The 22582-nt window shown below is 42.4% G+C and overlaps 4 protein-coding genes and 1 long non-coding RNA gene across 12 annotated transcripts; 4 read left to right on the top strand and 1 right to left on the bottom strand.

Annotated features, from left to right (window-relative positions):
• The first annotated feature begins 25 nt into the window (after positions 1-25).
• Positions 26-3700, top strand: LOC135347058 (uncharacterized). 3 transcript variants are annotated; one of them, XM_064544900.1, is made up of 6 exons: positions 26-167; positions 284-603; positions 944-1231; positions 1841-2010; positions 2625-2837; positions 3478-3700. In XM_064544900.1, the coding sequence occupies exons 3-6, from the start codon at positions 1049-1051 to the stop codon at positions 3683-3685; spliced, it is 774 nt and encodes a 257-aa protein (XP_064400970.1). In that variant the 5' UTR covers positions 26-167; positions 284-603; positions 944-1048; the 3' UTR covers positions 3686-3700. The 3 variants fall into 3 exon arrangements, with proteins under 3 accessions (XP_064400970.1, XP_064400972.1, XP_064400969.1); XM_064544902.1 differs by having other exon boundaries at positions 284-617; positions 943-1231; positions 3481-3700; XM_064544899.1 differs by having other exon boundaries at positions 284-617; positions 943-1231.
• Positions 3701-6662: 2962 nt separating this feature from the next.
• LOC135347071 (uncharacterized) lies at positions 6663-10195 on the top strand. Of its 4 annotated transcripts, none has more exons than XM_064544940.1 (6): positions 6693-7306; positions 7387-8288; positions 8601-8795; positions 9169-9298; positions 9614-9660; positions 9855-10195. In XM_064544940.1, exons 4-6 carry the CDS (start codon positions 9176-9178, stop codon positions 10069-10071), a joined length of 387 nt encoding a protein of 128 aa, XP_064401010.1. In that variant the 5' UTR covers positions 6693-7306; positions 7387-8288; positions 8601-8795; positions 9169-9175; the 3' UTR covers positions 10072-10195. The 4 variants fall into 4 exon arrangements, 3 of the variants coding, with proteins under 3 accessions (XP_064401011.1, XP_064401010.1, XP_064401009.1); XM_064544939.1 differs by having other exon boundaries at positions 6695-7327; XR_010398235.1 differs by having other exon boundaries at positions 6709-7256.
• A 529-nt stretch (positions 10196-10724) lies between these two features.
• On the bottom strand, positions 10725-12057 carry LOC135347056 (uncharacterized). Its single transcript, XM_064544897.1, has 2 exons — positions 11941-12057; positions 10725-11791 (listed from the first exon to the last, which is right to left on the bottom strand). Exons 1-2 carry the CDS (start codon positions 11944-11946, stop codon positions 10772-10774), a joined length of 1026 nt encoding a protein of 341 aa, XP_064400967.1. The 5' UTR covers positions 11947-12057; the 3' UTR covers positions 10725-10771.
• A 1445-nt stretch (positions 12058-13502) lies between these two features.
• LOC135347086 (uncharacterized) lies at positions 13503-15032 on the top strand. Its single transcript, XR_010398253.1, has 4 exons — positions 13503-13805; positions 13889-13997; positions 14561-14659; positions 14713-15032. It is a non-coding gene; the product is annotated as an uncharacterized LOC135347086 (long non-coding RNA).
• A 201-nt stretch (positions 15033-15233) lies between these two features.
• Positions 15234-22375, top strand: LOC135347064 (uncharacterized). 3 transcript variants are annotated; one of them, XM_064544919.1, is made up of 4 exons: positions 15234-20607; positions 20697-20793; positions 21799-21872; positions 22018-22375. In XM_064544919.1, the coding sequence occupies exon 1, from the start codon at positions 19685-19687 to the stop codon at positions 20312-20314; it is 630 nt and encodes a 209-aa protein (XP_064400989.1). In that variant the 5' UTR covers positions 15234-19684; the 3' UTR covers positions 20315-20607; positions 20697-20793; positions 21799-21872; positions 22018-22375. The 3 variants fall into 3 exon arrangements, with proteins under 3 accessions (XP_064400989.1, XP_064400990.1, XP_064400988.1); XM_064544920.1 differs by having other exon boundaries at positions 20697-20799; positions 22028-22375; XM_064544918.1 differs by having other exon boundaries at positions 20697-20799.
• The last annotated feature ends 207 nt before the right edge of the window (positions 22376-22582 follow it).

Genomic DNA, 22582 nt, shown 5'->3' with positions numbered 1-22582 from the left:
ATCAACTCTGATTAGGAGTTGAAAGGATGTTTCAATATTACTTTTTAGTCAAAGACACCTTCAAATCTAATACAGGACTGAACACATGGACAGCAAGTTGTCTTATGCACACCGTAATTCTGGGCTCCTGGAGAGAGAGTTGTGGACAAGGCCTGGAGAAAAGACAGGTGAAAGCAGCTCCTTCATTATAGCACAATCACACCTACCCTAAACATTCTATGTTGTGTGTACGTTTGTTCAATGTCCGTATGTATAGTAATGATCATGTGATCCTCGTGTGCAGGCTTTCAGTGGTGGACATTGAGGTACCTACATACGAGCTGCCATTACCAGAGGGTGTGGGTGAGGAGAAACTTCACCAAGACAACCTGAGCCTCCGTCAGATTGAGGAGACGTGGAAAGAACCACTACTCGAGAGTGATCCCCCTAAATCAGTCACATTTTAATTAAAGACAGTCGTGTTCATTTGACCTAAGTTATGGAGAGTGACCTTCACAGTGACCACCATCTAGAAGCCGAATGGACGACTGTCACTCAACTCAGGATGGAGGAGAGTAAGAGAGATACATCAGAGGAACCATTTCGCTCCCTCTACACCGCCAGGGAGTTGCTGTCAGGTGATGATAGTTGTCTTAATTGTAGTAGCTCAGTTTAGGGCTCTTTATTAATGTACATGTGTGTGTAACGTTAAACAGTGCTCCTTTTATATAGCTTTCCAAAAGTGGTTGAAATTAGATCATTGTAACAAGTTATGGGCGTCTGAAGATGCTACACTAGACAATTGTTCCATGCATGCGTTAACTATCTGTTAGGGCTCTTTAATGTACAAGCTCCTTCACTAATTGCTTTGCTTAGTACACAAGTATGAAGGCCTGCCTACACTGTACCTATACATGTATTGATTAATCCACTTTAATTGAGACTCTTGTTTTCCCACTGCAGGTATGAGGGCTAAACTGGATGCCTGTCCTCTCAAAGAGATCGAGGATTTCACTATTCTCTCGTGTTTTGTTGGACTGGAAATGGTCCTACCCCCACATAGCATCACATGTTGAGCAGTCACGAGGTGGACACGTACGGTAGTAACGAGCACCACTTCAGTCTGGCCCACAAGGCTGCCCTCCATGGCCGCCTGCCCATCATACAGTTCCTAGTGGAGAGTGGACTGCCCTCCTCCGCACTGCAGATACCAGATGACTCATTCACCACACCCGCCATGCTCGCTATACAGGTACAGGGAACACACTTACTAATAGGCAGTTACTGGTTGTCCGTTTGACACTGTATATCATCGAAAATCTCGAATGTTTAGTTGGGCAATCTGTGAAAAATGAATGCCTTGAAAATAACCCGCTATCATAAAATTAATTGTGTTTGAAAATTGAGAATAATTATTATTTTGCAATTTTGCGTTCAGTCTCCTAATAATTGACTACCATTGCCCCCCCTCCACTAGGGTGGTTCAGTGGGGTGTCTCCAATGGCTAGTGGAGGAGGCTAAGATCCCCTTCCAAGTGAGGGACACTGGGGGAGAGACTCTCATGCATCACGCTGCGTTATAGGGGTGGGTGGATGTGTGAGTGGGTGGGTGGATGTGTGCTGTTAGTGTAATAAGTGCTTGCTCAAGTCTGAAACGTGTGTAGCTACTGTAGCAACGATAACTGCTATCATATTTTTGGTTTTTAGATATTTAGTTTCTAAGTCTAGCTGTATCACTCCCCTACCTCACACACACCCCCGCACACACACACCACACACACACACACACACACACACACCCCCCACACACACACACCACACACACACACACATACACACACACACACACCACCCACACACAGCTGCTCATGGACTTTGGCTACAGCATGGTCCACACGGACAAGGAGAACCAGAAGCCGGTGGATTGGGCCGATGCTATGGGTCAGAATATCTGTGTCCGCTATCTCATGATGTACGAGACTTGTTGGGCACTCTCCGGAGAACTGACACACATGGCCGAGCAGCTCGCTATGTAAGTGGAGGGCCTTTAATTAGTGATTGTGTAGTGTGTGTGTATGGTGGTGTGTGTGCAAGTCTGTATGAGAGTGTGTCACTGGGAGAATTGCTAGTGTCTACTGTATAGCCGGTAATTTTCAAGGGGAAAAATATTCGTGGTTGAGCAATATTTAGTCACTTTGTGGATAGTATGTTCGTAGTTGCTGCTTTCACTGCAGGTAAAGGTGGTCAAGGTCGCTTCATTCGTCGGTAAAATATTCGTGGTCCAGCTAGTGTTCAATAGGCCTTGCCCAATTATGCTAGCATAATTTTGAGACTAATAGGTACGGGTGAGCATTGAGCATTATGCCAGCCTAATAGGCAAAGATATTAGCACATTAGGCAATTTTTACCAAATTTTGGTAGAAAGTATGATTTTATAGAAGCATAGCCTCAATAGCATGAGTAATGCTAATACTGAGTATATACTATGGAAGGTGCTATTGTAGATTTTCTAGTACATGCAGTTAACTCTTTTCTAAGATTTCAATAATTATAGTTCCTTGTTGATAACCTGACTACACCACTCAATTGTCTGCACTGTTACTGTAATAAGCCCCTCCCCCTTGCCACACCCACCCACCCCCTCAGTGTACAGAAGGAGAATAGACAGTTACGAGATGCATTCTCCAGTCTAGAGAAAGAGCATGAATCTGCCATTACTAAACTGTTGACTAGTCACGAGGAGAGACTGACTAAGATGACGGAACATCACGTCGACCTCATGGCATCGATACTGCACATGAACCAGGACACCCCGCCCACTGGAGGGGGAGGGGCTACTGCACCATCAGCCAATAAGAAGTAAGTGCAATCACTCTGTAATGATTATTCTACACACGTAATTATTTCCTTGTGTTCGTATATATAACCGTGGGTGTGTCTCAGAAATTATTTTGTGCCCAAAGTTAGTAATTATCCGTGGTCCATTTGACCCAATTTTATCAAACAAGAGCACTCTTGTATTACCGTATATGCTCGATCAGAGGCCGCTCTTGTATAAACGCCGCACTCAAATAGTAGCCTCCCTTGCTAGCAAAATGAAATATTTAGTAGTCGCTCTCAAATAGTAGCCTCAGTGAACTTTGACTCTAGCATTTCTGCACGTGGCAGCCAAAAACAATTATTACCAGCAGCTAGCTACATGTACGTAGATACAAGTAGCAGCTTGTTAGTGCTTCACAAAGTCTTTCTCATGACAGAGTTCAAGTTTATAAACAACAATTTAATGACAAACTAAATATTTTGGAGCTAATAAACGCCGCTCTTGAACAGTACGTGTCCTCTCTTGAATTGTAGCCTCCTCTTCCAGCAAAATGAAACATTTAGTAGCCGCGGCTTCTGTCAAGCATATACGGTAATTGTCATAAATAGAGTTTTCTGTAGCTCTCTTTATATCCTATCAAATGATGCAAAAAGTGAATTATCAACCCCCTCCCCCCAGCAGGGGTCAGGTACCTGTGCGGAAGGCACCCCCTGAACCACCCACCTCCCCTAAACGATCCTCCAATCGGCCCCCTGTACCCCCGAATCCTGCTGCTAAGAAGAGGTCACGAGGGTCAAAGGACAGAGGTCATGAGGCGGCAGATAAAGGGGAGGACCATAATACCATTGACTATCGAACAGCCACCCCCCAAGAAGTGTTAGAGTGAGTGAATAGTATAAATTAATGTGCAGGTATGTACTACATGTACATGTCCCCCGTTTAATCAATTGGTTAGTGGACTCGTTCAGTCGCCATAACTTGAATTCCGTGGATCCAATTTTATGATTTTCCGAAAGCTTAGAAAAAGACCTTTCAAATGGTACCAGATATTTGGGAGATGACAGATTTAGCACGATACCATGTAATAATAGCCCATGGTTCAAAGTTGAATTATGGCCACGTCTAAATATTGGATTGAAATACATCATTTGAAAGGTCACTTTCTAAGCTTTCAGAAAATCATCAAATTTTTAAAATTGGGGTCAAAGCACTAAAGTTATGGCTGCTGAAAGATGTTCAACTACTGTAACATGTCCGTGCTTGAATTATAACTAGGTACCTATACACACACTATGACTGCACACACCACACCACACACACACACACACACTATGACTGCGCCCCCCCACACACACACACCACACATCACACACACACACACACACTATGACTGCGCCCCCCTCCACACACACACACCCTCCCACCACATCTGCTGGTATATCCAAGCTAGTCCCAGCCCATTCTCCACTTCAAATCCTCACCATAATTTGTATGTGAGTTTCCATACCACCAAGAGTAGATAAGAGCATCTACCATTGATACCACCTTATAGCGGGGAATTGTCGAGGGTCTAATTTTATCTCGCAGATTAGCCAGAAAATATTAGCCCTAAAAAGTACCATACAAGTTCTGGAAGCCATCATTGCTCAGGATGTTGTTAGAATAGCAACATTCTATGGTGATTTTGTGTAATGATAAGGATTTTAGGACACCCCACACACACACACACACACACACACTACTATCTTGACTAATGCCTTGTGCTAATTTCTAAGAACCAAAATTAGAGGTTAATTGTGCTTGCCACCTATAGAAGTTATAGTTAAACAATGGCCTCGAGTGGTATATTTGATTTACACGCGAGAGTAATCTGATAAACCACGAGGCGCAGCCGAGTTGGTTTATCTGATTACTCGAGCGTGTAAAGCAAATATACCACGAGAGGCCATAGTTTAACTGGCTTGTACTATGTTTAGAACTGTACTACTATGTTTAGCTACTTCCTGTCATGCTTCTTCAATGAATATGCTTATAACTACTGTTTGACGTCACTGTTGCTATAGCTATGCAATGAATTTGCTATCTTTTTAAAAAGCGCGATGGCTGATTCAAGCAAGCGTCTATGATTCAAGCAAGCAATTGTGAAGGCTGTGTTTCTGCATCTTTATAGAAGGCACTTCAAGAAAGTACACTGGTGCTACTTGTCTACAAAGAGTGCAAATATGTACCCGAAAATATCATTCCACAAGCCTACTGTACTGGCCCAGTGCAGTGCAGTCTCTTTAGTCTGAGAAACACTTGGCAGTCTGGACCCTTCTTACTGCTCCTGGTCCCATGCAGCAATGCAATAAGCAGGTTGTGACAACCAATGTTGAAAGTTGAAAAAAAGCAACACAAACAAACCAGTATCGTTCGGTTCACGGAGTTCTTCCAAATTTGCCTCCTTTTTGGAACTATTCATCGCTCGAACTTGGCTCTTTTTATGTTGACTAAAACATTAGTAGACCCTTTTTTGTATTGAATTCTCTCTAGCTATAATATTGATTGAATTGAGTAGATCTAGTGTGTCATTGTTTTAATTGAAACAGTGTGTCAAAAAACCCAATTTTGTTGCAAAGGTGGGATACTGTATTCAGTTCTAGCTGTACATGTAGTTTGACCACAAGCCATGGTATATGGCTGTTATACACTAGGGTATAACAGCCATATACCATGGCTGTGGTCAGACAGGTTGTATAAGTAGTATAAACTACAACTGAAGCCTTTGATCTTTGGTGCAACCATAGTACAAGAACCACATAGACCCATCCCCATTATCAGATACTACCACCACAAAACCTGGCCCAGACAATACAGGCCTGTTCCTAGGCCTTATAAATTAAGCCTCCCTCAAGGTCAGATTTAGCCACACACACACACACACACAGCACACACACACACACACACACAGCACACACACACACACCCACTCTCACCCACCCACCCACACACACCCTAACACCCACACACACCCACCCACACACCCACCCACACACACACACACACACAGGATGATATTCTGCCAACAGTGCACTTCACAAAGCACCCAGCTGCCCTCCTCAAAGAAGTTGGTCAGAGTCTGTGACAGCTGCTTCCTGGACTTGAACTGAACATAATTTACACACTTTGTTTTTGTATAATTATACCTCATTCATTGTGTTGTCCTCAAGTGATCATTTGATACAATTATTGACTGTGGTCTACAATTTTGGACATTAATTGTCTGTTGTTCATCATCAATAGTGCTATATATATATAAATTGTCATTGTCATAAGTTCTTGAGAGACAATTAATTAGTGGGAGGGGGCGGGGCTGGTGTTTTATTCATTTCCCTTCATAGGCTAAAGGGAAATGAATAAAACACCAGCCCCTCCCCCTCAGCTCCCTCTCTACTTTTGAGTTTTGCTGATGGTGCCACGTGGATCAGAAAAGAAAGAGAAAAGTGTTCAAAGCAAGAATGTAAAATGTCCCCCGTTTAATCAACCCCTCCCCCCAGCAGGGGTCAAGTACTTGTGCGGAAGGTGCCCCCTGAACCACCCACTACGCCTAAACGATCCTCCAATCGCCCCCCCCCCCCCCCCCCCCCCGTACCCCCGGATCCTGCTGCTAAGAAGAGGTCGCCAGGGTCAAAGAACAGAGGTCATGAGGCGGCAGATAAAGGGGAGGACCATAATACCATTGACTATGGAACAGCCACCCCCCAAGAAGTGTTAGAGTGAGTGAATAGTATAAATTAATGTGCAGGTATGTACTACATGTACATGTCCCCCGTTTAATCAATTGGTTAGTGGACTCGTTCAGTCGCCATAACTTGAATTCCGTGAATCCAATTTTATGATTTTCCGAAAGCTTAGAAAAAGACCTTTCAAATGGTACCAGATATTTGGGAGATGACAGATTTAGCACGATACCATGTAATAATAGCCCAGGGTTCAAAGTTGAATTATGACCACATCTAAATATTGGATTGAAATACATCATTTGAAAGGTCTCTTTCTAAGCTTTCACAAAATCATAAATTGGGGTCACAGTACTAAAGTTATGGCTGCTGAAACTACTGTAACATGTCCGTTTGAATTATAACTAGGTACCTATACACACACTATCACACACACACACACTATGACTGCACCACCCACACACACACACTCACACGCACACCCTCGCACACACACACCCTCCCTACACACACACACACTTGCACACACCCTCCCACCACACACACACACACACACCCTCCCACCACACACACACTCACACGCATACCCTCGCACACACACACCCTCCCCCCCACACACACACTTGCACACACACACCCTCCCACCACACACCTCCCACACACACACACACAGGAAGCAGATGACGTCAGTAGCTCAGCGTATGAATGCTAATGGAGAGGCTCGTAAACGTGGTGGTGGTATGACCCGAACCTTCTCCCCCCTCACTCCTATCATACAGCGCCTCTTAGTACACAAGCCTGCCTACACTGTACCTATACATGTATTGATTAATCCACTTTAATTGAGACTCTTGTTTTCCCACTGCAGGTATGAGGGCTAAACTGGATGCCTGTCCTCTCAAAGAGCTCGAGGATTTCACTATTCTAGTAACGAGCACCACTTCAGTCTGGCCCACAAGACTGCCCTCCATGGCCGCCTGCCCATCATACAGTTCCTAGTGGAGAGTGGACTGCCCTCCTCCGCACTGCAGATACCAGATGACTCATTCACCACACCCGCCATGCTCGCTATACAGGGACTAATAGGCAGTTACTGGTTGTCCGTTTGACACTGACATTTAGTCGCTAATTTAGACTGCCATACTTAAGTTTAGCCTGGTTAGAGCAGTTACACACAATAAAAGTGCATTCTGTAGCTGACTATATTCGGCCAAATCCAACTTAACAAGTGAGACCAATAACGTAAGCCCAGGGATAATAAAACATAAGCTAGTATATTTATAGTCACCTCCAGTGGCTCCATAACTTAAGTTTCGATTGCATAGCTACTGTAGCTACGATAACTGAATATCATATTTTTGGTTATTTAGTTTCTGTATCACTCCCCACACACACACACCACCCACACACACACACACACCCACCCACACACACACACACCCACACACACATACACACACACCACCCACACACACACCCACACATACACACACACCACCCACACACACCCACACACACATACACACACACACACACACACCACCCACACACACACACACACAGCTCACACACACACACACACACACACACACACACACAGCTGCTCATGGACTTTGGCTACAGCATGGTCCACACGGACAGGGAGAACCAGAGGCCGGTGGATTGGGCCGATGTTATGGGTCAGAATATCTGTGTCCTCTATCTCATGATGTACGAGACTTGTTGGGCACTCTCTGGAGAACTGACACACATGGCCGAGCAGCTCGCTATGTAAGTGGAGGGCCTTTAATTAGTGATTGTGTAGTGTGTGTGTATGGTGGTGTGTGTGCAAGTCTGTATGAGAGTGTGTCACTGGGAGAATTGCTACTGCTAGTGTCTACCGTATAGCCGGTAATTTTCGGGGGGTAAAATATTCGTAGTTCAGTCTCAAATAGTAGCCTCAGTGAACTTTGACTCTAGCATTTCTGCACGTGGCAGCCAAAAACAATTATTACCAGCAGCTAGCTACATGTACGTAGCTACAAAGCAGCTTGTTAGTGCTTCTTATTATTCTTGTGCTAATTATCAACCCCCTCCCCCCAGCAGGGGTCAAGTACCTGTGCGGAAGGCGCCCCCTGAACCACCCACTACCCCTAAACGATCCTCCAATCGTACCCCCGGATCATGCTGCTAAGAAGAGGTCGCGAAGGTCAAAGGACAGAGGTCATGAAGCAGCAGATAAAGGGAGGACCATAATACCATTGACTATCGAACAGCCACCCCCCAAGAAGTGTTAGAGTGAGTGAATAGTATAAATTAATGTGCAGGTATGTACTACATGTACATGTCCCCCGTTTAATCAATTGGTTAGTGAACTCGTTCAGTCGCCATAACTTGAATTCCGTGGATTCAATTTTATGATTTCCCGAAAGCTTAGAAAAAGACTTTTCAAATGGTACCAGATATTTGGGTGATGACAGATTTAGCACGATACCATGTCATGTAATAATATACACACACTATGACTGCACCACCCCCCCACACACACACATACTCACACGCACACCCTCCCCCCCACACACACACCCTCCCACCACACACACGCACACACCCTCCCATCACACACACACACACACACCCTCCCACCACACACCCCCCCACACACACACAGGAAGCAGATGACGTCAGTAGCTCAGCATATGAATGCTAATGGAGAGGCTCGTCAACGTGGTGGTGGTATGACCCGAACCTTCTCCCCCCTCACTCCTATCATACAGCACCTCTGCAGCAAGTCAGATGAGGTGAGAGACACTGTACATGTGTGTAGCTTTTGTGCAATACTGTATCATACCTGTTTGGTAGTGGCCATGCACCGGGCAGAGATTTGGGGCCCGGCTGTATTATAGAGGGACACATGCTCTCCGGAGACTTTGGGGCCCATTAACCTGGCTGTATTATAGAGGGTGGCCTGCTAACACAAGTCCAAACACATGCTATGGAGCCCATTAACCTGGCTGTATTATAGAGGCTAGTTGTAGGGTATAGACAGGTTTCAATGTAACAAACAGCATACACTTATTTAGTAGCCACCTACATTGTTTGATTTCTCTGCCCAGGCTGATAGCAAGAGTGAGAGGTCCTCCAGGAGCCAGAGACACACAGAGTGAGTTATCCCTACACTTTACTGGGAGACCACTCGGCCATTGCATACACTTGCTCTTGCTAGTGTCACTGTGTATTACCAATCGTGTGTGTACACTATAGCAGTGTGTACACTATAGCAGTCACTTTAGTTGCAGCATTATTTCTGTTCTTTATAAATTACCCCCCACCCACACACACGCCCACACACTGTAGAGACGCTAGGAGATCGGCTCCGAAAGTCAAGTTCTCTAAAACTATTACCGAGTTTCCAGACTATAGTCGTTATGACAACCCGACAGAGATCAAATCAGTATCAAGCCCAGGTCAAAGTCCATCCCATAGTCACCATGGCAAGTTAGACGGGGACTCGCTTAGGGTCAAAGGTGAAAGCTCGGAACACATCAGAAAAAAATTATTATTATTAGCATAGCTCATTATTTTTATTGCTTATACTCAAGATTTGTATGTTACTAATGATAGTGTCATTTGCCATATGCACAGTGTGTAATGTAGGCCCTGATAAATTATGCTCGGAATAATTTTTAGCATAATAGTGTCTAAAGCATCAATGGTAAAGATCATTACATTAAGTTTTGCATAACGACATTTCATGGCTTGAAGGATTATCACCAATATTATGAGAATCATGATTATATTAATAATGTCGTGTACATGTGTCAGTTAGCTTTGCATGTGTGCTGTGTTTATGTTAATTTAGTCTATAATTATTATTTTTGTCACATTCATTTTTGGATTTTTAATATTAGGCACATTTTTCGAGAATAGGGTTAATAATGTGTAAAAATAATGTTATCAGGGCCTAGTGTAATGTGAATATGAGACAATACCTAATAATTTAAAGTTGGAAGTAAAGTTCATAGCATTCCTATAACAGTGTACCTGCAAGACCAGCCCCACCCCTTTTAGGAGTGACTATATAATGGGCACAATAATTATGGACCACACCACTTCAGACCTATATCACTCCCACTGCAAACCTATACATAATTATTGAATCATTAATTTTAATTAGCTTTATGTATAGCTACTCCTGATTATAGTTAATTCTGAGAAAAAGCATATAATTATGACAATACAACTTGATAATTATAATGGTAAATTTAAAAATTCTACACCACTGTTTCTTTCCCAGTAATTATAACAATGTTACTCTTCAGCTTCTTTTGATTTATTTCAGCTAATCGAACATGATAGAAATAAACACTGGAGAAGATGAGGACGATAATAAGCGTGGTTAGGGTAAACCCTAGTCTAACTCCACTGTTGGCCGTCCGGTTGCATGTGGTTGTGCTGATGGTCGCATTAGCAACAATAGTGTCACAACTGAACGCACAATCGAGAGGCTGGAAATTATCGGCCAGTAAATAAAAGGGAAGGCAAATAGTGACAATAAGAATCATGCCGATAGTTACCAATTGATTGAATGACTTGTCGATGTATTCTTTGTTGCTCTTTAAATTCGTGTCCAAAGCATAGAAATAATCGATTAACTCGCTAGCAAATCCCAGTAGAACACAAACGGACAGGAAAACTGAACTTGCAGCAACTTCAGTGCTGCTGCAGAAATCAGTGGATTGTGTCATCCCAACAATAGCCGAGTAGATGGTGTTGATCTTGATAAACATCGTGATCAAATCAAGCGCAGTGTACCAATCAGGCGACCTCGTTTTCTTCACATGTTGCTGTTTTCTCTTCAGCAACTTTAACAGCTTTTTCAGAACTGACGGAACTATCTGAAAAATGATTAGAGACATTCCCAAAGAGAAAGCAGCTGCTATTTGATTATCAAGGACGCATTGAGAGTCACAACCTAACTCAATTCTCCAGTTGTTGATAATACTTGTGATATTGTTGCCATAGAAAAAGAAAAGCACTCCCATAATTTCAAGGAGAGATGTAATAAAACTGACTGGATTTTTTCTTGCTATGCAGAGATAGACATAATGGCCAATCGTTAACGGGCCAAATAATATAATGATACAGAGAACAAAGACAATGATGGCAGCTCGGGCACTTGCTACTCGATCACCCTTGGAGAGTGTGATGGTCTCTTGCAGGATGGTGTTGAGCATGTCCACCACTAGGAGTGAGATAAAGACAACCTTGCTCTGAGCTATCGGACGCTTGCCCTACATGGGGAGGGAGAGCTGTAGCTTAAGAAGACTATTAGTTTATAGGAGGTCATGCTCATATGCACATCCACTTTATAGCTTGTATATAATTGTAATAATTATAATAGATCTATGCAGTAGCCTGTACTGTAATTATATGCACTCACTGGCATTGCTAATGTCTGGACTTAGACTGCATAGATTTAGAGCTGATCAGTTCTTTGCTTTTGCCTGGTGACAGTGACCTAAAATTGTTGTTAAGTTGAAAGGAGAAAGGATGGTGTGGGTGCAGGGGATTAAAAGGGGTGCTCAGCCACAAGAAATACGGAATGCATAATTATGGATGAGCCCCACCTCCGTGCAGTTTGGGGAATTCCCTTACTTTTAATAGAAACAAACAACTAAACTCGCAAGCCGTCACTGTTTGCCTGCAACAGTGACGGCTTGCGAGTCTAACAAACAACTCCTTTCTTTGTTGAACAAAGCCCAAATACAAGTTATTAAAAATGAAAGCACCGCAGGTGCTGATCGATGCCTCGGTGGAGATGTCAAAGCTACATAACATAAAGCTACTATATAATAGCTTTTATACACATGATAAATAATTTAATTTTGCTGCACAAAATCTCAGGGAGTGGGTAATGATCGACCATGATTGTTGTTAAAAACGATCTATGCCAAAAGTTCAAGTCTACAATTATGGCTGCATTAGCAGTAGCCTCGATTCCAGGCCGCTCTCAATTGAGAAAGATGTGAGAGGGGCTGGGATCGAGGCTACATTAGCAGAGCCTTGCAACTCTCTTCTCACTCTTGCAGCTGCTAGCCTTCTAGTGCAGAGCTAACTACTAAGACTTAAAGTAGAGTAGCAACACTCGGTAAACAAGTTTGCTACGTGCTCTTCTGAAAAGGCTGCAATGGCATTCCAAGTAGTAACAAACTAGGCATAACGAAGCATTATTTTGCAAATCCACAAATTAAAGTCCAATAAACATGATTAAGAGCCTATAGGCTATAGAAACTCTTACTTGCACTTGATATTCATCCTTGAGCAGCTGTAGCAGTCTACACACACACACACACACACACACACACAATACCTCGCTTGCGCATGCGCACCGAGGCATAAAAACAAGGTTGCTAGCAAGAGTTGGTAGCAAAAAACTGTCAAAAAATTATAGGGATTGCATAGATCAGTAGTTTGATCAATCACTGTAATTTATAGTAAAATCTACAGCTATTATTTGTCTGATTATGCCTCGGTGCGCATGCGCAAGCGAGGTATACGGTAGTGTGTTTGTGTGTCTGTGTGTGTGTGTAGACCGCTACAGCTTCTCAAGGATGAATCAAGTGCAAGTAAGAGTTTCTATAGGCTTCTAGTCATGTTTACTTGGATTTTAATTCGTGGATTTGCAAAATAATGCTTCGTTCTCGAGTTATGCCTAGTTTTGCTTACTTGGAATGCTATTGCAGCCTTTTCAGAAGAGTCCGTAGCAAAACTTGTTCACCGAGTGTTACTACTCTACTTAGTAGTTAGCTCTGCACTAGAACGCTAGCTATTGGTAGCTGCAACAGTGAGCAGAGAGCTGCAAGGCTCTGCTGATGCTGCCATTAATTTTAGACTTGAACTTTTGGCATCGATCGTTTTTAACAACAATCATGGTCGATCATTACCCACTATTCGCATGCAGCAAAATTCATCATGATAATTATAATCAATGTGTGTATAAAAGCTAGCTATTAGTAGTTTTTTATGTTATGTAGCTTTGGCACCTCCACCGAGGCATCAGCACCCGCGGTGCTTTCATTTATATTGGTGCTACTTATTGTCATTGTCATTGACTTTTGAGACAATTAATTAGTGGGAGGGGGCGGGGCTGGTGTTTCCCTCTTAGGCTAAAGGGAAATGAATTAAACACCAGCCCCGCCCCCTCCTCTCCTTACTTCTGACTTTTGATGGTGCCACGTGGATCAGAAACAAAAGAGAAAAGTATTCAAAGCAAGAAGACTGAGTGCAGGCTTAAAGAGTCTAGCTGTAAGTGATGCTTGTGAGCAGCACTATTACAGTATTTATTGTTCTCCAACATAATTATAACAAATTGTTATCCCTTGTTTCAGGTGTGTTGTCAGATGAGGCTGTGTGGTGAGTAGCTCTATCACAAGTCAGTGGAGGACCAGGAGAGGAGCATCCTAGAGAGGAATAGGAAGATACAGCACGCCATTATGGGTGAGGGGGTGTGGCTACACTGACCACCCTTGAAATAAAGACACCTCTTATAATCAGGCATTATAATCAGGGGAAGTCCCAACTCAATAGAAGCACATGAAATTAGCAGACACACTTCAATAAACAGTTCACTTTCCATAGTTGAAGTCTTAGAATTTCCGCTAATAACATGTTTGCAGTTATCCGTGTATTCTCCCTATGGTCGGACTATCTCGACTGACTGTATGTGCTCGCCAGAAAATGTAGTTAAGCATTAACTCATCGAACGGTAATTTTCTGCACTTGTAGGGAGAGCCCCTTAAATTAGCTAACCCTTAACTTTCTGTGCCATGGCGGCAATGCATACTTTATTTCAAACTGTCACTCACGCACACCATATCTTGTCGTGTGGGCGGGACCCTAAGCCAGTGGTCACGTGACTCAACCATAAGCTCTTCAACATAATAATGTAAATGCATGTCATAATTTACATGTGACCCACAGTGACATGTACTTTCACCATCTCCCCACCCCCACACCCACACCCACACACACCCACACACCACGCACATGCATCCATGCAGTGTGTGATAGGGCATGCCTGACAGAGTGTGGTGGTCCGGGGGCTGACAGCTGTAAGGAGTGTGCCCTGTGATATGAGGAGGTGGAGGGATCTTGTACAGGTGAGGAGACTGGCTTGTACTAGTACACAGTGTGACTCACTCTGGCCCACCAGATATTGATGAGTGTAGAGAAGATGACTCCATCTGTTCTGATGGTACCTACTGTCTCAACACCCTGGGGAAGCATCACTGTCAGGGTGTTATATGTGACAGGGCCTAGGAAAACAACCCTTATGGAGCAAACTAATAATGTTCAGTACGCTACAAAGTAAAATATTTAGAGCTATTTTAGGATTTTGGTTTTCTTTCATAAGAAGTAACTTCAATATCTCCTCTAACTTAAAAAAAAATTTTTTTATCCGAAATTTTTTTTGTATAGCCGTTAAATGGCTGCCATTGAATTTGTTCATGCTGTTCTTGTATGCGGATAGAACTTGAAACATTAGTTTCTCAAAACAGTAGGTCAATACTGTCCCCCTTTCACCCGAAAATATTTTAGGGTAGGAAGGTTCAAAGTGAGTGATATTGTAATCAATTTGAAGCTTAAGCACTGCTTTATATTTAATTAAGCAATAAAATACAATACATTAGTTTGCTCCATAAGGGTTGTTTTCCTAGGCCCTGTCACATATTATAATAATATAATACACGCTAAGAATACGCGCAAAGGACATAATTATACGGCAGTGCTTGTGGGAGGGACAATTGATGTTTGTGAGTTGTTTGATTTGAGGGCAGGCTTTTGTTAATATTCATAATTAGGAGGAGACCAATTTTAAGTTTATTTCGGTGGTATAGGGAATACATAGGTTGTTCAGTTTCTTTGGTGGATCTCTATTCCTACGTATGGATTGTGCTTGTAAGTATTAGGTTATGGGTACTTTTTATTGCGGAATATCGTTTGACGGGAAGTTGATTACACTGACTGGAATAGATGTAACGTACTCTGTTATACGATAGATGCTTTTTATTGCCGAGCTTAGACTGGTTGCTTAAATTTAGCTGTCTCTTGGACTGGTTGTTTCTCGGGATCGTGGAGAGATATAAAATGGAATCTTCAATTTCTCCCTAAAAATAAGGCAGGCCATGTGCTATAATATTGTTATTATTATTATTATTATTATTTTGATACTAATTCCAATGTGGTCTCTATATAACACATCATTACATCATTAACTGTCGTTAACTCACCCACATTATCAGTTTGTAATTCGGTGATAGACCATATCATTTCAAGCTCGTTGTTAATTTTTGTCTCTAACACTTTGTGTTGTCATGACTTTATCCCTGATGTCACATTGTCTTCCACATTATTTTTGATCAACCTGATATTTGCGTGCAATACCTAGAGCTATCTATCTCTTACGTCAACTAAAAGTATCTCGCCATAGAAGGCATACCACAGCATTCGTTGTACAGTCATGATTACTTTCACCCCCCTCGTCATAATTATGTTAATGCTCTCCACATTTGTGATATCATTCCATCTTTCATACTCTCCTTGGGTGACATTCTCCGATGCTATCGCTCAACTGATGTCAGGCCAGGAACTACCGGACCCTAACATTCATCTCAAATTTCAACTTTCAACTGATATGGCATGCACTCCCCTTGCAACTATATTTAATTGCCATCTCCTTACGATGTTGCAAAAGCCTCCTCTAGATGTAAGACCTCCGCTATATCATTCAGTGCACGTGGGATAAATCTCAATTGCAGCCCTGACCCCTCCCACCTATGGCCACTAATACTTCTCAACGCTAACTGGGACATTTTATTAACTTGACGCTAGTGGAAGTACACACAACTTACCACCGGACCTCGATCACTCTCCGATGTAAAGCAGAAGCCTACCGTACAGGGAAAAATTTCGAGGGGCTTAATTTTCGCTATCTCCTGATGTCTCGATCGTCACTAATACTGTGGGAAGTCTCAAATCTTTGACACCACCACAATATGGATATGTCGATCATTGCGCTGGATAAACATAATGAACATTAAATCACCTCCCCGGCCTGATGATTGAAGCGAAGACAACTTGAACTCGTGAGCACGGCAACACCTAATACTGGGTCACCTCCCCTGATGATTGAAGCGAAGACAACTTGAACTCGTGAGCACGGCAACATCTACTAGCTGACTCAGCATCTCACCATCTCAATTGCCATGTGCATATTCTAATTATAGTATTATGGGGTCACTACCCATTTCTTACTATTTTAAGTTATAGTAGTGTGGTCTGCCATTAAAGTAAAATGATTTGATAATAGTGCTTGTACTGAAAACTACCTCTGAGATGTGTTAACGGTCTTATTGTCCTGGAAACCTCTGAGATATGTTAACGGTCTTGTTGTCCTGGAAACCTCTTATGAACGTTGTTATATAGCTGCATGGTCTTAATTGTCCTCTTGTATCTCTGAGATGTGTTAACTGGTACCTGAGATGTCTTGTGACTACTGTGGATTGAACATTGTGGTTGAACTGGTGTAGCTGGTTTGAACTTTATTATTATTTCGAGGTCCCCTCAAAAGCCTAGGAAAAAAGAACGAAAAAAAGATTCCCCCCAAAAAAGATTTTGCTGCCCTCTCGTAATTTTCGTGTTTGTGTTTGTTGCTTGATTTTTAGTTGTTTGATGTTTAATTTTATAATGTTGTAGTATGGGGCTCCCTGACGAGTTTGGATTTAGTTCTTCTGCTTCAATCTGGTAATCTTGCCTTGTACTTTGGGGAGTGGGCCGATCCTTGATGGTGTGTGTCGTAGATTTATCAGTAGTAATAGCATCGCACATAGCTAGTGGCTTATTGGTAGTAGTCGTTGTCGGGGTGTTTGTTGCCATCGATCCATTAATACGAGTAGTCTCTTAGTTTATGTTGGTGGAAAGCCGTGGAGACATGCACGGGACTAAACTTACTACCTCTCGTATTACTCGTAGTAGCTCCCTCTGCAAGAAAATAAAATATTGTGATAAATAATCGTTAACATGAGTAACAAAATGTTATATAGCGATGAATAATCAACATGTCTGTAATAAACTTAAGTTAGTTTCGAGAAGCTGCTCTACTGTTGTTATAATTATGTCCCTGCCCTCCCGAACCCGCGGCCGTGCCTAAGTCCGTACCTCCTTGATCTTCTATGTCCGTGGGATATTTGTTAGATCGTAGCCAAATTGCATAGTCTAAGTTTCGGAGTTGATTTTCAACAAACTTTATGTTGGGGCTGGGTACGAGGGCGTCTGTAAATTGAAGAATCATAGATAAAAAGATCACGGATAAAAAAGGCTCAGAAGTTGATCAGTCCTTAACCACATACAATTAAAGGAGTGGGCTGTCAAGCATAACAAACTTAGCAAATACGGCTTTACATGGATGCCAACTGCATGCAGTCGTTACTGACATCATAGGTAATGGTCGTGATTATGTTGAAATTATGAGCTCCAGAACCACACCCACATTACCTGTCTTACAAGCATCCAGAAATGCCTGCATGGGAGAAAATACATTATTAGTAAACACCCAATGACAAGAATTGTATGTACATGTTATAATACTGTTCAAGATTCTATAGCCAGGTTTCCTGGTAATGATCGTCAATTTTGTAATCGTTTAATGAAAATAGTTAGCCTTGAGACTGTTGAAATTATGAGCTCCAGAACCACACCCACATTACCCGTTTTACAAGCATCCAGAAATGCCTGGGAGAAAGTACGTAAAAGATTGAATGACAAAAATTGTATATATTCGAGATTCTATAGGTTTCATGGTAATGATCGTCAATTTCAATTTTGTAGTTAGCCTTGATACCTAGACATAAGTTGGCCTGACCACTCTAAGCTTGCTTACATACAATGTCTTGAAATTAACTTGATTCGTCATTGTATTAGCAACCATCACGTGACTCTTTGCAAAAAGGAAAAATGACAAGCGGGAAATTCAAAATGTTGTCTACGCATATAGCTACGCCAGCAGTGCAACGTTTGCAGCCATGCAATTAGTCGGCGTAATATATGGAAATGGCATTATAATATCTGCCATGAAAGTCAAAACTTACTATGAACTTCCTTCAAGTGCTTTATGAAGACTGCATGGCGGTTCAAAAGGAATGATCCTTGGTATCAATTGGATGTTTCCATGTAAACTTCGTCTGTATGGAATGAAATACAAGCTTTATCATAGCGACACTATTTCGTACGCATGCACATGACATAAAATAGCTATAAATCGACTTAGACTGTGTGCTAAGTTTAATTTTGCTATACTTACGATCACGGGAGCTCCAGGCTGTAAATAACATCGTGGGCACACCAATGACTCCGTACTTCCACTTCGTTTCAGTACGCTAACGATCATTTTGTGGGTAAGCCGCTGTACAAAGAATAATCATTGTTAAGTTATGAAACTACTTGCATTGCTATCAGCATAGCTCTAGCTAGCCTCGATCCTAGGCCACACTTTCTCGAAGGTGAGCTCTAGCTAGCCTTGATCCTAGGCCGCACTTCCTCGAAGGTGAGCTCTAGCTAGCCTCGATCCTAGGCCGCACTTCCTCGAAGGTGAGCTCTATAGCTAGCCTCGATCCTAGGCCGCACTTCCTTGAAAGTGAGCTCTTGCTAGCCTCGATCCTAGGCCGCACTTCCTTGAAGGTGAGCTCTTGCTAGCCTCGATCCTAGGCCGCACTTCCTTGAAGGTGAGCTCTTGCTAGCCTCGATCCTAGGCCGCACTTCCTTGAAGGTGAGCTCTTGCTAGCTAGCTAATATTCATTGCAATTAGCGTAATTATAATCTATTATAGCGAGCTATAGCTAGCTGCATAAATACAGTATAAGTAAGTAACACTTACGGAATTTTTGTGCTCGAGTCCCTTCTGAGTGGAGGGCAGCATAAGTGGTGGAGCGAGAGTGAGTGTAGTGGGTGACGTGTGAAGAAGATGACGTGGGTGTGGTGTGGGTGTTGGGTGCGGCACGGCGGCCATAGTGAATAGTAGTAGTAACAAAGGGGAATTTAAGGATGCAATTTGCCTGCGCTATGGCTGGACACTACAAAACACACCCAGAAGGTGTAACTGTGGCAAAGTGTTTGAAATAGATCATGAAATGACCTGCCCCATGGGAGGATACCCCACTTTACGCCACAATGAAATCAGAGACATGACGGCACAATTGCTCACTGAAGTTTGCTCAAACGTGGCCACAGAACCTCACCTTCAACCACTCACAGGTGAATCCTTCCGCTTAGCCTCAACAAACATAAATGACGGTGCAAGACTCGATATACGCGCAAGAAGCTTCTGGACCGCAGGACAGGACACTTTTTTCGACGTAAGAGTGTTCCACCCAAACGCTCCAAGCAACAGATCGAGAAGGCTCTCTGCAGTCTATAAAAGGCATGAAGACGAGAAAAAAACAACTTATGGCCAAAGAATTCTTGAAATAGAACATGGTGTGTTCACCCCACTGGTGATGTCAACCTCCGGAGGCATGGGTAGAGAAGCACAGACTTTTTACAAAAGACTTGCAGATAAGCTAGCTCAAAAAAAAGAAATGCAATACAGCATACTAATGGGCTGGCTAAGATGCAAAATCTCCTTTGCTATCCTGAGAAGTGCAGTAATGTGTATTAGGGGAAGTCGATCCTCAAAGAACCACCCAATCAAAGACAACATGGACATTAACCTAGCCTGCTCTGAGGGCAATGTTCCCCAGGCCAGCAGCGGCGAAGAATAAACTTATTAAACTTTTTCTCAACTTTTCTACATTACAAATTTCTGCCATTACATGTGTGTTGTTGCCTACTGCTAAGTAGTAAATAGTAGTGCGGTTAGTGATAGCAGTTAGTTAGTTGACAGTCTTCCTTCCTCGTTTCTCCCTTGATAATCCCGACTGACTGAGTGCGTGCATTGCGCTTTATACCTCCCGCCCGCGCAGTGCACGGGATGTATGTTTCCATCCTGCTATCTGCAATCAGACAATCAATACACAGAACTGAAGAAGAAGCTGGCTCTCTGCAAGTCACTCAGGTGCTCTTTGTTCCCGTGTCATCACTTGTGCTCAATTTTTCTTGCTAAACCTACTAGGCCTATTCATGATTTTGTTTTTTCCTCTGCAGATTTGCAAGTACTTGGACATTACAGTTTGATGGTCGCCACATACATCTGAATGGGGCAAGCAATCATCATGGCAATGCTCACCATGACAACAATATGGTACAGGTAAATGATATTTCAGTGGGTGCTGTGCTGGTACTTGTAATAAAGCATACGTTATAATAGGGAATGTCCTGTAAGATTTATGTAGAAGGTGCTATTTCAGAATCCACATTTAATGGGTGATTGTCTTTCCAAGTTTTTGTTGATGGGTCGAACATGTCTGTGCATGCCTACTTGAAAAGCACTGTACACGTATAGGATTAGGGTGGACTTTAGTGTAAGATTTGATGATAACTGATGACCTTGTTAGAGCACTGACTGCAAGCACGTCAATAGTACATGCAAGTACTGTACACGCTATAGTGGTACATAATTATTGTCTAGCTCCTAAGTTAGTTTTGCCAAGAGGTTCATTTGGTGGTTGTGACGTAGGTTGGAAGAAACGCCTACTACAGTTTTAAGTGGAGTTGCGTACTCTTCCTAATGAACTCTTGGTTTTGTGTATGGTGGAATTGCTACCACCTAAATTTCCTATCAAGTTATTGCTTGATTGCTATAGCTATGTATGTTACAGTACTGCTTTTTCACTTCTTGAGTAGATCAAGTTGTAGTCTGCATATATAGTGTACGTGCTATACCAAGTTATATTGCTCATTCCTTACAATAATGATTGTGTACCAACCTACTATACCAACCTCTTGAGTCAAGTGCCTGTGGGTAGTAACTTAATTATAATGCCTCAAGCTAGGTGTAGCAACACAGGGGAAGTTCATACTTATAAGAGAACTCTTCAGAGGCCTATAAACTTTGTCCTGCATGTTTATAGGTTCAGGAGCTGGGAATTATGAAGCTAGTTGTATAATTTTTGTTGAAGCTATAATTATGCAGGTCATACATAATTATATGCATTATGGTGCTTTGCAAATAGGTATGGTGGCTAGCTGTTTAACCTGACCTGCTGTGCAGATATGAGATTCAAATGATGAGTAAACTATACAAGTACTTGTACAGCAATTACAAGTACTTACAATGTCATGTACGTACTTGCTTACCCATAATTAGGAAAACGATCCTCTGCTTACGGGAGGTAACTTGTACAAAGACTGAGAGAAGGAGTGATCAGCAGCAATACTCTGGTAAGTACATACAGCGTACGTGTATGATCATAGTAAGTACATAGCGCTATATACATTGCTCAATAAATAGTCAATTACGATTTTTGGAGGACTTTAAAGTGATTTTGAACTTCATGTAAATTGCAATCATCCTCTGTAATGGAAGATGTGTGCAGGAAGACTGGAGTGACTGATCAACAGCTCGATCAAGAAATCCCCAACAGTGACATCTACTGTGTAGCTGAACACATTAAGGACATCTACTGTGTAGCTGAACACATTGAGATGACACCTGGCCTGCTTGAAAGACTCGAACTCACTACTGCTGAAAAAGCGATGCTACTCGAAAGAGAAAGTACGAAGGCAATCAAACAGGAGTGGGTCATGCATTGAGAGTGTAGCAAAGAGGAGACACTGCTACACACATTTGTAGATTCATTGCAGAACTGAACAAAACTGAAATAATTACTTTAACGTTTTGTTTTATTGATGCTGTTTTATGTGTCTGCTTATAATTATTGTGATGGTATGTGAAAAGAGCATGCGCAATCATTATTATGAACACTATAGCAACGCTCACACGATTAATCACTAAGACCTGGCCTTGCAATTGATTCTATAGTCAAGAGACTGAACACATATTGCTTCATCATCACTGGCCTGGCCCTAGGAAGTGTGGCCTGTGATCGAGGCTATACAAAAATTATATTCAGGTGGGTGAAACGACCCGT

The sequence above is a fragment of the Halichondria panicea genome, chromosome 13, assembly GCF_963675165.1.
Source record: "Halichondria panicea chromosome 13, odHalPani1.1, whole genome shotgun sequence".
Lineage (NCBI taxonomy): Eukaryota > Metazoa > Porifera > Demospongiae > Suberitida > Halichondriidae > Halichondria > Halichondria panicea.
Note: the sequence above shows the minus strand (reverse complement) of the source record. Positions and strands in the feature narration are given on the sequence as shown.

Excerpts from the sequence above, each read along its gene's own strand:
- LOC135347058 (XM_064544900.1), top strand. The coding sequence starts at position 1,049 with ATGTTGAGCAGTCACGAGGTGGACACGTACGGTAGTAACGAGCACCAC. Across the intron at positions 2,011-2,624 it reads ATGGCCGAGCAGCTCGCTAT|TGTACAGAAGGAGAATAGAC; the intron begins GTAAGTGGAGGG and ends CCACCCCCTCAG. Across the intron at positions 2,838-3,477 it reads GCACCATCAGCCAATAAGAA|CAGGGGTCAGGTACCTGTGC; the intron begins GTAAGTGCAATC and ends CCCTCCCCCCAG.
- LOC135347071 (XM_064544941.1), top strand. The coding sequence starts at position 9,176 with ATGACGTCAGTAGCTCAGCATATGAATGCTAATGGAGAGGCTCGTCAA. Across the intron at positions 9,299-9,613 it reads TCTGCAGCAAGTCAGATGAG|GCTGATAGCAAGAGTGAGAG; the intron begins GTGAGAGACACT and ends TTCTCTGCCCAG. Across the intron at positions 9,661-9,854 it reads AGGAGCCAGAGACACACAGA|AGACGCTAGGAGATCGGCTC; the intron begins GTGAGTTATCCC and ends CACACACTGTAG.
- LOC135347064 (XM_064544919.1), top strand. The coding sequence starts at position 19,685 with ATGACCTGCCCCATGGGAGGATACCCCACTTTACGCCACAATGAAATC.